Source organism: Cnephaeus nilssonii (genome assembly GCF_951640355.1).
Source record: "Cnephaeus nilssonii genome assembly, chromosome: 4".
Classification (NCBI taxonomy): domain Eukaryota; kingdom Metazoa; phylum Chordata; class Mammalia; order Chiroptera; family Vespertilionidae; genus Cnephaeus; species Cnephaeus nilssonii.
This window is the reverse complement of record NC_137075.1, coordinates 22,529,763-22,544,177: the sequence shown is the minus strand read 5'-3', so window position 1 is coordinate 22,544,177 and position 14,415 is coordinate 22,529,763. Positions and strand designations below refer to the sequence as shown.

The 14,415-nt window shown below is 48.7% G+C and overlaps 1 protein-coding gene and 1 pseudogene across 2 annotated transcripts in view; both read right to left on the bottom strand.

Annotated features, from left to right (window-relative positions):
• On the bottom strand, nt 1-447 carry LOC307098148 (FUN14 domain-containing protein 1-like; annotated as a pseudogene). The gene has a single exon. The product of its transcript is annotated as an FUN14 domain-containing protein 1-like (transcript).
• Nucleotides 448-2,196: 1,749 nt separating this feature from the next.
• LOC307097631 (pyruvate kinase PKM-like) overlaps nt 2,197-14,415 on the bottom strand; it is a gene marked incomplete at both ends in the record, with an annotated part of 40,368 nt that continues 28,149 nt past the window's right edge. Inside the window, 7 exon segments of the mRNA XM_079767717.1 lie at nt 2,197-2,255; nt 2,497-2,805; nt 2,808-2,907; nt 2,911-3,356; nt 3,359-3,677; nt 3,679-4,051; nt 5,911-6,208. Of these exon segments, the coding sequence (XP_079623843.1) occupies nt 2,197-2,255; nt 2,497-2,805; nt 2,808-2,907; nt 2,911-3,356; nt 3,359-3,677; nt 3,679-4,051; nt 5,911-6,208 (1,904 nt within the window).

The following is a 14,415-nucleotide window of genomic DNA, read 5'->3' as shown; positions in this document are numbered from 1 at the left end:
TTAAGATGTAAGGCCTAGCAAAAAGCCTCCCACAAAGCCACTGGATATCACAATGTGGTTCTGTTTGACAAATTCTGAGGCCTCTTAGTGACGTTGCTGATTTCAGGTGCTGCCTTATTTGCTTGTTTTTTAATCTGTCTTTTTGCTTGGTTTACACCTTTTCCAACTTTTTTCCATTCAGTTTGCACATAGCCACTGTAACTAGCAATCTGAAGGAGAAGAAAGCCACCACTTACTGCAGTTGCTGCTAGTTTCCAACTTTCTGAAACAGAAATCCTGGACACCAGCCAGTCACTCCACCCATTACAATCTGGGTAGCTACTGAGTATTTTTCTACCATAGGTCCTGAACTGTGGCCAAAAACATGACTCCACCAGTGGTGTCTTCTTGCATACTCACTTAAATCCAACACTTCATAAGAGTCATCATCACTTTCATATTCTTGGGGAGGGGATTACGAGCCTCCAGCAGCCAGTCTGTTTTTACTTTCTTAACATCTTTTTTGTTGTTGTTGGGTCACAATTGAATCCAGAACAGGCATAGAGGGTCGACGTAAGAACATCCAAACCTGTAGAGATGTTTTCTAACAGTCTGTTTGATCCAAAACTAATGACATATGCATGATGAGGGACAAATTTCAAATGCTTCTGGTTACAGTTATTTAGGTAGTTATGAATTCTCCTCTTTATAGTATCATCAACCATCATTTCTCCATTTTGTCGATGAAGGGTATAAGGAGTATCAAATTCCTCATTAAAATTAAGATCTATGTTGTCTGATTTCCTTTTTTTCTTCAGCTGCTGTTTATTGACATACAGGTAGGCTCTATAGCAACAGGCCTAGAGGCGGCTACAGTAATGGGGATAATGAAGGTGGAGGATGGAGTTTGTCCGCAGTGACAGCTGAGTGGAGTGCAAGAACAGAGGCACATAGTGCACGAGATGGGAGTGGAGGAGACTGAGGGGATTGGAGAAGCCAGTGAAGGCCAGGACCAGACAGAGTCTGCTGAAACTGGAACCACTGCTCTCTCTAGCTGGCTATCTTCTGACCGAGGCCAGTCTTGGGAGTTCTCTGAGTGTCCATTTCTACAGGAACTGTAGCACCAGTGGGTCTTGATCCGGCATCTAGAAGGGTTCAGCAATCTGGAGAAAGGCTGTAAGTAGATTAAATAAGATTCCAGAGATGAAAGATAATTTTGAAAGGCATTGGGGGTCAGAGCAGCCTAGCTAAAGAAACTAAGTTCTCCTTGTCTCAGGACCCCTTGCTTTTTATTAACACAATTTGTCCTAAGGCAAGGTGGAGATATACACTTCAAAGGGTAGGGTTTCATACAGAAGCATTGTCAGATTGGGGAATTGCCTTTGGCTGTTCAGGTGTTTGGCCAACAGGAGGCAATAACATGTAGATTAAGATGCCCTGGTGGGGGGGGGGGGGGGGGGAAGATGCCCTGAGCTGTCTGGCAGCAAACAATCAATTTAATGCATCATTTTCAGGTTTGGGGAAATGCCTTTAGCCATTCCCAACAGGTGACAACATATGTGACTCAGCCCTTGTTGAGTTCCCAAGTTCCATCCACCTTTTGATGAAACTCTTGCAATTATGACATGCTGGAATTGGCTTCTGGCAGAACTGAATGGAGTGCACAGAGGAGAAGCAGGAGCTATTGCCCACTATGTTCAGCTTCGGAGCCTCCAGTCCTGCACCCCTGCCTGCCTTGCTTGGGTATGGCTGTAAGATGGGCAGCCTGGCTCTGGATTATACCTCAGCTGAGCAGGGTCTTAAAAATGGCCATGCTTGCCCTCACTGGTTTGGTTCAGTGGATAGAGTGTCAGCCTGCAGACTGAAGAGTCCCCGGTTCGATTCCGGTCAAGGGCACATGCCTGGGCTGTGGGCTCCATCCCCAGTGGTGGGGCATGCAGGAGGCAGCCAATCAATGATTCTCTCTCATTATTGATGTTTCTATCTCTCTCTCCCTCTCCCTTCCTCTCTGAAATAAATAAAAATTTAAAAAACATTTTTAAAAAATAGCCATGCTTCACAGAGGCCTTAATCTTCTTCCCTGGAGCCCCAGCCCATCGGTGCCACACTACAGCTCCAAGTGAGCACTGCAGGCATCGCTGGCCTAAGGGATGGGGTGGGGGACGGGAGGGGTCAGGGGCTGGAAGAGGGGCTCTGGGGCCCACCACGACACAGGCACTACATGGTGTTAGTGAAGCCAGAGCCAGGACGCCACCCGGTCAGCACGATGACCCCATCTCCCTTCTTTTTTTTTTTTTTCTTTTTTTTTTTTAATATATTTTATTGATTTTTTACAGAGAGGAATAGAGAGCTAGAAACATCGATGAGAGAGAAACATCGACCAGCTGCCTCCTGCACACCCCCTACTGGGGATGTGCCCGCAACCAATGTACATGCCCTTGACCGGAATCGAACCTGGGACCTTTCAGTCCGCAGGCCGACGCTCTATCCACTGAGCCAAACCGGTTTCGGCCCCATCTCCCTTCTTGAAGAAGCCTCGGGCCTTGCCAACATGCATGGCCAAGTTCACCCGGAGGTCCAGGTCCTCAGCCCAGGCCTCCTGCACTGGGTCCTTACACACCACAGGGAAGACGCCTCGGTATAGGTGGGCCTGGCGAGCTGTCTGCTGATTACCGGTCACAGCCATGATGGGAGCACGGGGGCGGTACCTGGCCACCTGGTGAGCAGACCTGCCAGACTTGGTGAGGACGATCATGGCCCCGCTGCAGCCCTTGAAGGAGGCCTCCAAGGCGTGCATGGCGGTGGCTCCTGGGGGGTCGCTGGTAAGGGCGCCAGGCGGCGGAGTTCCTCAAATAATTGCAAGCGGTAGAGGGCGGCCTCTGCCTCCCGGGCAATCCGGTGCTGCATGCGCACAGCCTCCAGGGGCCGTCAGTCCCCTGTGGCCGTCTCTCCAGGCAGCATGGTGCAGTCAGCTCCATCCAGGACTGCGCTGCCCACATCACTGCCCGCAGGCCTGGTGGGGCGGGGCTTCTTGATCATGCGCTCCAGCACCTGCGTGGCACCGATGACAGGCTTCCCAGCTCGGCTGCACCGCCCCATCATCATCTTTGTAGCAAGGCGGACCTTCTCTGTAGGAATCTCAATGCCCAGATCAGCACGAGCCACCGTGATCCCATCACTGGCTCCCAGGATCTCCTCAAACCTCCCAACTCCTTCGAGATTTCCCATTTTGCTGATTATCTGGCTGTTCTTTCCTTCTTCCCCCAGGCCCTTCCTGACTTCATGGGCATCAGATGCCTTGCGTGTGAAAGACTCGAACACCCTATCTACATTCCGCTCCACCGCAAACCTCAGATCCTGGATGTCCTTTTCTGACAGGCGGGCAGGTCCACTGCAGCCCCGGGGAGGTCCACACCCTTCTCGCTGCCCAAAGTACCACCAACCTCCACCTCTGTTGTCAGGAAGTCAGCACCTTTCTCCTTCACCTGCAGAGAAGTAAGTCCATCCTCCACGTAGATCTTGCAGCCCGCTCCCACCACCTTGCAAATATTCCGGTCGTCCAGCCACAGGGTGTTTTCCTCACACTTTTCCGTGGCCCTGAGAGCGGGCCCTCGCTTCAGCTGCACCTCCGCGGTGCCGCTGCCCTCGCTGAGCCCAGATCGGATCGCAGGTCCTCCAGTGTCCAGGGCCTCAGCTTCCGGTGGCCGTGCGCACCCTCTTGACGGTCTCTGCGCGGTACTCGTGAGTTCCATGAGAACAGTTCACAGGAGCCACCTTCATCCCAGGTTTATTCATCTCCTTCAACATCTCCACCGATCGGGAAGCAGGGCCGATGGTACAGGTGGTGCCCGTATCCCAGGCCGTGAGGGGCGGCGAAGGAATGTCCAGGCGGCACAGGGGCTCCAGGAGCGTGTCAGTCTCGGCCGCGTGCGGCTGCTGCGTCTGGATGGGGGCAGCCCCCACGTGGCTGTGGGGCCTCCACGTGGCTTCTGAGGTCCCCTGGCGTGTGGTCCGGCTCGAGCTGCAGGTGGGAGGTTCGGAGGCTCCGGAGGCGTCGCTGTCTGGTAATATCCTGTCAAAAAATGGACAGTAACCCAATGGACTTAACCTGAAGTTGTTCAGTGTGTGCGTCCTCTTAATTTCAGACTTTCAGGTAGTTGTAAGGAAAGTACAAAGAATTCCTGGATACCTTTCACCCAGAGTCCCCAAATGTACACATTATCACATTTGTGTAGTCCTTCCTCTTTACACTCACACACTCACACACACACACACACCACACACACACACACACACCTATGCATCTCATTTTGTCTTTATCCATTTGAGTAAGTTGGAGATATGATGCCTCTTGACTCTTAAACACTTCAGTGTGAATTTCCTAAAATCAAATAATTCTCTTAAAATCCTCATTACAATAAGAAAGATCAGCCCTAGCCGGTTTGGCTCAGTGGATGGAGCGTTGGTCTGCGGACTGAAGGGTCCCAGGTTAGATTCCGGTCAAGGGCATGTACCTTGGTTGCGGGCACATCCCGGGTGGGGGGTGTGCAAGAGGCAGCTGATCGATGTTTCTCTCTCATCGATGTTTCTGACTCTCTGTCCCTCTCCCTTCCTCTCTGTGGAAAATCAATAAAATATATTTTAAAAAAAGAAAAATCAGAAAGTTAACTTTGATACTATGCTTATCTAGTCCACAGGCCTTTATTCACATGCCACCGGTTGTCCCAGGAATGTCCTTAACTTCAAAAGGAAATTCAAAATAACGTGTTGCACTCAGGGCATGTTTCTTTAGACTTCTTTAATCTGGAAAAGTTCCTGGGTCTTTGTATCACATACCATTGGACACTGTTGAAAGCACAGGCCTGCTGAATGCCCCTTAATTTGGGTTTGTCTAATTATTGGGTTTAGATTGTGCACTTTTGGTAGAAATACCAATCGTCGTGTCACTCTCACATCGCTGTTTCTCTCTCCCTCTTCCTTTCTCTGTTTCTGTCCCTCTCCCCCTGCCAACCTCCCTTCCCCTCTCTCTCTAAAAAGCAATGGAAGAAATATTCTGGGGTGAGGATTAACAACAACTACTACTACAAACAGGATCTGCAATGGGTTCTTCCCCTCTTCTCGCAGCCGGACCCGCCCCGCGCCCTGTCACCTCCAGCCCTGCCTCCTGCCTGGCTCTGCTCCGGGCCCCGACCCCTCAGGACGCACGTGGTCCGAGCTCTCTGCTCACCGCCGGGGAGGAAGCCCGTCAGCCCCCGGGTCTCAGGAAGGACCCTCTGGTCCGGAGGGAGGAGCCCCGCAGGCCGGAGCGGGACGTTGTGCTCATTTCATTTCAAACACGCGCCCCCCCCGCCCCGGCCCACGCGTGCGCACCGCGAAGGGACGCCTTGGCCGGATATTCTGTCCCAGGGTCCCGTCACGGTGCACGACGGGGCCACCATCTAACCTGAGAGGTCAGGAGAGAGGAGTAAAACAGTTTCCTGCTGCCCTAGCCGGTTTTGCTCAGTGTGTCCTGCGGGCCAAGGGGTCCGAGTCCAATTCCATTCAAGGGCAGGTGCCCGGGTTGCAGGCTCCTCCCTGCCCTGCCGGGTCAGGGCTCGTGCAGGAGGCATCCCGTGGGTGTGTTTCTCTCTCTCTCTTTCTCTCTGTCTTTCCCTCTCTCTCCCACTCTCCCTAAAAACCAATGGGAAAATACCCTCGGGTGAGGATTAACAACAACAACCGGACAATTTCTTGCTAAATTGATGACGAAACTCTGATCTCAGTCTCCAAGTTTAACGGACTGTGCTGCGTGTCGCTTTCGTTGACAGGAAGGCGAGAGCACGCCCGGGCCCTGACCCACACCCTCGGTGGGGCCGTAACACCTGCCGGGCGCCGGGGGCGGCGAGACCCGGTCCTCCCTCCCGGGAAGGCGACTCGTCCCCTCGCGACTACCTGCGCGTAGGGCCCGGATCAGAACCCGGAGACAGGGCGCCGGGGACGTCAGGCCGAGGGCGTGGCGTATGCAGATGAGCAGAAGCGCAGAGGCTGCCGGTCCCACTCGGCCTGCGCCCCCACGTCCCGCATCCGGAGATGGAAGCGCCCCCGGGGTTGTTGTCGCGACGGGCGAGTATGGCGCTCGGGTGGGTGGGGCGGCGGGGGTGCAGGGGCGTGTGGAGTAGAGTGAACGTGTGTGAAGAGTGAGGCGTGCGTGGGGGTGAGGGTGTGGGCGGGCTGTGCAACTCATACTTACCTGGCAGGGGAGATACCATGATCACGAAGGTGGTTTTCCCAGGGCGAGGCTTATCCATTGCACTCCGGATGTGCTGACCCCTGCGATTTCCCCAAATGTGGGAAACTCGACTGCATAATTTGTGGTAGTGGGGGACTGCGTTCGCGCTCTCCCCTGATCTCTACGTGTTCCAAAAATAGACAGGACAGTTTTTTGTGCTTGTTAGTATTAGTGGGACTTCGTTTCGTTTCTGTTGAAACTTGTATTTCAAACCGGTTTCCAAACAAGGAGTCGAGTATGGCAGAAATCATCACAGGTAGAAATTACAGTTTTAACTTTGACCCTGCTGTTTGACTTCTGTGCTTATTTGCTTGCTAAAACCATAGGAAAATCATTTTGATTTTCTGAAGTTATGTATGCTATCCAAATCAATTGAATACTCTATTGATGGTGGTTTGAATATCCCATTGATTGTGATCTCACTGGTTACAGGACAGCACAATTATTCTAAATTGCCTCAGTGGCCCCACATAATGTGTTTCAGTGATCCATAGACCCAAGACTATATTTAATCTTTATAGATAACTAACTTGCTCAATTTTGCTTCTGTAACTGCTTCGTGCAAACCAGGTTCCGCGTTCCAAACCCAAAGATGTAATCGATACCTTTGTGATATTCTGCCAATATAAGCCAGATGTGGAGAGCTTTTCGGGGCCGCGGGATCTGGAGCAGGTTGCCCCTCGTAGCCGCCGGCCTTTAATAAATGACTCCATAATTCGACTTCTTGAGGCGGCCTTTGTGAGATTCGGGGTACAATATAACAGGAGGAGCTGGATGGTTTGTGGAGCTGGGAAAGAGGAAAGGTGGTGTGAAGATTCGATTCGGCACGGGTCTCCCGCTGATAGTGTTCCTTACCGTAGTCAAGATCATACTGTTTCTGGAGCTCCAGTGGCGCAATCGGTTAGCGCGCGGTACTTATAAGATCATACTGTTTCTTTCCCTCCCACGTCCCACTAATGTTGCATGTCAGAAAAAGGATGGCATGGGTGGGGGCGGGCCTCCTGAGACAGCTCAATGTAAGATTTAAACTAGAATTTCACTCCTTGGTTCTAAGGCCTCGAGTAGCTAGCTCCCTGTTCCCAGGGCACTTTTTCTTTTAAACCCTTGTCGCGTCTCGCATTTTACTCTATTTTCTGCTGAGTGCCCCACTTAAAAAGGTCAGTTTGAGCCCAATTTCTATAGTTTGACTACAAAACATCAAGGATATTGAATAAGCTTTTCCAAATCAGGTATCACCAGTGTGAACCTCAGGGGTCTACAGGCCTGATCCACTTACTTTGTTAATCCTCACCGCTTTCCAGAGGGCGTGGGAGTGGGGGGGGGGGGGTAGGGGAGAGAGAGAAAGACAGAGAGAGAGACAGAGAGAGACAGAGAGAGAGAGAGAGAGAGAGAGAGAGAGAGAGAGAGCGCTTGCCTCCTGCGCGATTCCGACCTGGGCGGGGAAGGAACCTGCAATCAAGGGAGCGCCCTGACCGGGACAACTGAACCCGGGCCCTTCCAGCTCCGCCACTGAGCCACTGGGCCAGGCCCTGACCGACTCTCTTTTGCAGCCTCTTCTCCTGCTACCCTCCTCTCTCCTGGAAGAAGCCCCTCACCGCACATTCTCCCCGTTCCCTCCCAACTGTAGTCTATGCTTAATTTTTGTTGTTGTTGCAAAAGAGATTTATGTGATCTGAAGAGAAACCAGAGTATATATGCTTAATTTTTAAAGAAACTGTTACACTTTTCCAAAGTATTGCATCATATTTCCACTAACAGTGCGTGAAAGTTCCAGTTGCTATAATTTTTTTAAATAGTTTATTGCTATTTAGAGACAGAGGAAGGGAGAAGAGAGAAAATCAATGTGAGAGCCCAACACTGATCAGCTGCCACCTGCATGTCCGACACCGGGAATCGGAATCGAACCAGCAGCCCTTCATTGTACGGGATGACCCCCAACTAACTGAGCCACTCGGCCAGGGCCAGGTGCTATAATTTTTGTCAGAATTTTTCCATTGTAGCCATTCTAATTAAGGAGTATGGTGATATGCAATTGTAGTGTGTGTGTGTGTGTGTGTGTGTGTGTGTGTGTTTTAATTCTTACAATTAAGTTTCAATTATTTCCTGTGTTTACTAAAAGAGCTTAGATTTACTTTTATTTTATTTTTTTAAAATATATTTTATTGATTTTTCACAGAGAGGAAGGGAGAGGGATAGAGAGCTAGAAACATCGATGAGAGAAACATTGACCAGCTGCCTCCTGCACACCCCCCACCGGTGATGTGCCTGCAACCAAGGTACATGACCTTGACCGGAATCGAACCCGGGACCCTTCAGTCCGCAGACCGGTGCTCTATCCACTGAGCCAAACCGGTTTCGGCTAGATTTACTTTTAAAGCCATGTTTCATTCTAAAAAGTTTTCTATTAACAACTACATCCTATATAATAAAAGGCTAATATGCAAATTTTCCCTATGGGTGAGAGTTCGACCCACTGGGAGTTAGACGTGTGCTGACCACCAGGGGGCGGCATGGAACATGGCGGGCGTCAGTGACGTGGTGCTGGCAGTGGGTGGCAGTGGGGGCGCTGCCGGCCCCCATGGGCCCTGAGGAGAGCAGGAAAGCGGCGGGATGGTGGAGCAGGTGAGTGGGCGGTGCCAAGCCAAGGCTGGTGCAAAGGGAGGCCCAGGCCCAGGCTGGCATTAATTTTGTACACTGGGCCTCTAGTATTATAATAAAACTAGAGGCCCAGTGCACAAAATCCGTGCACGGGGGTGGTGTCCCTCAGCCTGGCCTGCACCCTCGCCAATCTGGGACCCCTCAGGGGATCTCCGACTGCCAGGACCGCTGGCTCCTAACCGCTCACCTGCCTACCTGCCTGATCGCCCCTAACTGCCTTTGCCTCGGCCCTTGCCACCGTGGCTTTGTCCAGAAGATGTCCGGTCTAATTAGCATCTTACCCTTTTATTAGTATAAACTAGAGGCCTGGTGCACAAAATTCATGCACTCGGGGGCCGGGTTCCCTCAGCCTGGCATGTGCCCTCTCACAGTCCGGGAGCCCTCAGAGGGATGTCTGACTGATGGCTTAGGCCCGCTCCTCGAGGGGAGTGGGCCTAAGCCATCAATCAGACATCCTTAGCACTGCCACGGAGGTGGGAGAGGCTCCCCCCACCGCCACTGCACTTGCCAGCCATGAGACTGGCTTCTGGCTAAGTGGTGCTCCCCCTGTGAGAGAGCACTGACCACCAGGGGGCAGCTCCTGCATTGAGTGTCTGCCTGCTGGTGGTCAATGTGCGTCATAGTGGCCAGTCAGGCTGAAACTGGCTCTCCAACATCCCCTGAAGTGTCCCGGATTGTGAGAGGACACAGGCCAGGCTGAGGGACTCCACTGGTGCACAATTGGGGCTGGGGAAGGATGCAGGAGGTTGGCTAGCCAGGGAGGGACCCCAGGAGGGCTCCCGGGTGTGTCCAGCACATCTCACTCAGTCCCAATCGGTTGGACCCCAACAGCAAACTAATCTACCGGTTGGAGCGTCTGCCCCCTGGTGGTCAGTGCACATCATAGTGAGCGGTTGAGCGGCCTTAGCATATCATTAGCATATTACGCTTTGATTGGTTGAATGGCTGACAGGATGACCAGACACTTAGCATATTAGGCTTTTATTATATAGGACTAGAGGCCTGGTGCATGAAATTCGTGCACTGGGGGGTGTACCTTAGCCTGGCCTGCACCCTCTCACAGTCTGGGAGCCCTCGGGGGATGTTTGACTGATGTCCGACTGCCGGCTTAGGTGGGGAGCGGGCCTAAGCCAGCAGTCGGACATCCTTAGTGCTGCTGTGGAGGCGGGAGAGGCTCCTGCCACCACTGCTGCGCTCTCCAACCATGAGCCTGGCTTCTGGCTGAGTGGCGCTTCCCCTGTGGGAGTGCATTGACCACCAGGGGCAGCTCCTGCTTTGAGCGTCTGTCCCCCGGTGGTCAGTGCGTCTCATAGTGACCGGTCCTTCTGCTGTTTGGTCAATTTGCATATTAGTCTTTTATTATATAGGATAATAAATTTCAAGTGTTCAAAAGTGAACAATTCATTTCATCATGGCCCATCCAATGTAAATCATTTATAAGAGTCAATCTGATTAAAAGCTTATACTAGCCGAAACCGGTTTGGCTCAGTGGATAGAGCATCGGCCTGTGGACTGAAGGGTCCCAGGTTCGATTCCGGTCAAGGGCATGTACCTTGGTTGCGGGCACATCCCCAGTAGGGGGTGTGCAATAGGCAGCTGGTCAATGTTTCTCTCTCATAGATGTTTCTAACTCTCTATCCCTCTCTCTTCCTCTCTGTAAAAAATCAATAAAATATTTTTTTTAAAAAAAAGCTTATACTAGAGTTCACTTTCTGTGTTGTACATTCTGTTGTTTTTAACAAATGTATGATGACATGTATCCACCATAAGTATCATCCGGAATAGTTTCACTGCCTAAAAGCCCTCTATGCTCCACCTTTCCCCTCTCTCTCTCTCTCAAATCAATAATTTGATATTGATGGTATATTTGCAAGTACCTTCAGTAAGTCCTCAGATTAAAAAAAAATTTTATGTTACTATGCAATGGAAGATCTAGCTTATTATTATTATTATTAATTTTTATTTTTTTGCTAATACTCACCCGAGGATATTTTCCATTGATTTTTTTAAATTTTTTTTTAGGGAGGGTGGGAGAGAGATGGAAAGACAGAGAGAAACATCGATGTGAGAGAAACACACATCGATTGTGCAAGCCCAACCAGGGCTCAGGCCAGGGAGGGGCCTGCAACTGAGATACGTGCCCTTGACTGGGCATCGAACCCAGGACCCTTTGGTCCGCAGGCTGACATTCTATCCACGGAGCCAAACTGGCTAGGGCGTCCTCAGATTTAAAAGGGTGTTTGTAATTTGATAAGCATCACAGATCAAATGGAAATTTTCTGTGCAATATCTCAGTTCATAAATTAACTTTGATTTGGGAGTATCTGAGTCACCAAGTTTTCCATGCTTTTAAGATGTTTTTGTTAAATATTGCTTTGATTAGTAAGAGTTTTAGTCTTGTACCTAGACACATTTCCAAAAGGAAACTTGAGTTGCCTTAAAATAAAACCTATCCTTGTTTTATGGATCTCTTTCTCTCACCTTCAATAGCGGACTTACATAGGCCAAATTAGGAATCCTTTAGCTATACAACTGTTATTTGTGGGCTTTACTTTTATTTTTGCAGGTATTTTACCAGACTAAGATATCAAATTCATAAAAAAAGTTTTAGACTATATTGTACGCTAAGTTTACAGAGGAAATTTTTCTTTTCCCCTGACTTACAATTTTTTTAAAAATATTTTATTGATTTTTTTACAGAGAGGAAGGGAGAGGGATAGAGAGCTAGAAACATCAATGAGAGAGAAACATGGATCAGCTGCCTCCTGCACACCCCCTACCGGGGATGTGCCCGCAACCGATGTACATGCCCTTGACCGGAATCGAACCTGGGACCTTTCAGTCTGCAGACCGACGCTCTATCCACTGAGCCAAACCGGTTTCGGCCTGACTTACAATTTCTAAAAGGAGAAAAAACAAATCAGACTTGAAAACATACTTTAGCCCTGACTGGGCGGTCAGTTGGTTAGAGTGTTGCCCTGATAAGTAAGGCTGTGGGTTCGATCCCCGGTCAGTGCACACACAAGAATCAATCAACAAATGCGCAAATAAGTGGAACAGCACATCCATGTTTCTTTCTCTCGCTCTCGCTCTCTCTCTCAAAATAATAAATTAAAGAAACAAAGAAAAATAATCATTTAAAATCAAGAGATAAATCACCATTGACAAAAGAGATGGCTTTTTGTTAAATAGTTGATTTCAAAAACAATAAAAAATAGTTACCTTAGCAGCTTGAGGTTCTCTTTTTTTAAAATATATATATATTGATTTTAGAGAGGAAAGGAGGAAGAGAGAGAGAGAGAGAGAAAGAGAGACATCAATGATGAGAGAGAATCATCGATCAGCTGCCTCCTGCAAGCCCCCTAATGGGAAACAAGTCCGCAACCTGGGCATGTGCCCTTGACCAGAATCGAACCCAGGACCTTTCAGTCTGCAGGCTGACGCTCCATCCAATGAGCCAAACCAGCTAGGTCAGCTTGAGATTCTCTTAAGTAATATTTTAGAAGGTCAGAAAGTTTGAGATCCTGGTCAGCAGACACTTATGCTTCTATTTTCTGAAAGGGGGGAAGAAAATTGGCGTTTATTCATCACATATTCTAAACTCAGTGTTTTCTTTCTTAATTACTGTACATAATCTATAATAATGAAAGGGTAATATGCTAATTAGACCAGATGTCTTCCGGATGTCATTCCGGACATCCTTCCTGACCAAGCCGGTCCGGAGGGAAGCCAGCCTGAATCCTGGGTTCCTGCAGGCAGCCAGAGGAGGGAAGCCGGTGCCGGCAGCCAGGGGAAGGAAGGCAGAGTCTTGAATGAATTTCTGTGCATCGGGCCTTTAGTTAAAGGTATAAATAACTATAGTATTCATTCCTATGCAATCTGAGTTTCCTTTCTACAAGCTGTTACTTTTCTTTGTAACTCTGACACACAAAAAATGAGCAGGGAAAAAAAGATGAGGTCAAATGAAATTAGTGAATTTATGGAAGAACTCTATATTAGACTCAATTTCTTATCTATAAAGAGTTCCAATATTGTCCTTCAGCGTCACTTGTATCTTCTCTCTATTCATTTCAATGGCAATTGATATGCACACGTGATTTTAAAGTAATAAAGCTGGCAGTGGTAAACTAGATAATTGAAACTAATCCATGCAAGGAGGAAACCAGAAAACATAGTCAAAATATTAACAAAATGTGTTTGAAGACAGCACGGCGCAATCAACAGATGTGGTTAGTTTAAACTGGGATCAAATGGGAAGTAGCCATGTCAGATTAAAAAGGTAAGACCAGTCCTAGCCGGTTTGGCTCAGTGGGTGGAGCATTGGCCTGTGGACTAAAGGGTCCTGGGTTCAACTCCGGTCAAGAACACATGCCTGGGTTGTGGGCTCAATCCCCAGTGGGGGGCGTGAAGGAGGCAGCCGATCAATGATTCTCTCTCATCACTGATATTTCTATCTCTCTCTCCCTCTCCCTTCCCTCTCTGAAATCAATTTTAAAAATATTGTTTTAAAAAAGGTGAGAACTTTACATTCATTCAGGAGAATCAGAGTTTGATAAAGATGGATATGTCAACAAAATACAAGATGGGGACCTTGTTTGGATGCTGACTCAAAAAAAAATTCCGAAAAAAAAAAATTCCGCTGTAAAAAGCCAATTTTGAGACAACTGGAAACATCTGTCTTCTGGGTATTGGATGGCATTAAGGGGAATCATTGGTTATACTAGTATATTAAAATTATTTATCTTAAGAAACAGAGATGTAGCCCTGGCTGGGTAACTCAGTTTCTTAGAGCATCATCCAGATATGCCAAGGTTGCGGGTTTGATCCCTGGTCAGGGCAAATGCAAGAACCAACCAATGAACGCATAAACAAGTGGAACAACAAATCCATGTTTTTCTCTTTCTCTCTCTAACATCAATACATTAAAAAAAAAAAAGCTGCCGAAACCGGTTTGGCTCAGTGGATAGAGCGTCGGTCTGCGGACTGAAAGGTCCCAGGTTCGATTCCGGTCAAGGGCATGTACATTGGTTGCTGGCACATCCCCGGTAGGGGGTGTGCAAGAGGCAGCTGGTCGATGTTTCTCTCTCATCGATGTTTCTAGCTCTCTGTCCCTCTCCTTTCCTCTCTGTAAAAAATCAATAAAATATATTTTTAAAATAAAAAAAAAAAAAAAGCTGTGGTACATTTACACAATACAATAGTACTTGGCCATAAATAAAAGAAAATCTAACCTATAAAAAACACAGAGATGTACACAAAGGGCAGAAAAGACAAAGAACTTTAAGCAATGTAGAAAATGCTAACATTCGGGATATCTGGGTGATGCACGTATATGAATTTTTGGTCTTACTCTTGCAACTTTTCTGTAAGTATGAAATTGTTGTCAAAACAAAAAGTAAAGCCCGGCCGGCATGGCTCAGTGGTTGAGTGTCAATCACAGTTCGATTCCCAGTCAGGGCACATGTCCAGGTTGTGGGCTCAATCCCCAGTGTGGGGTCTGTAGGAGGCAG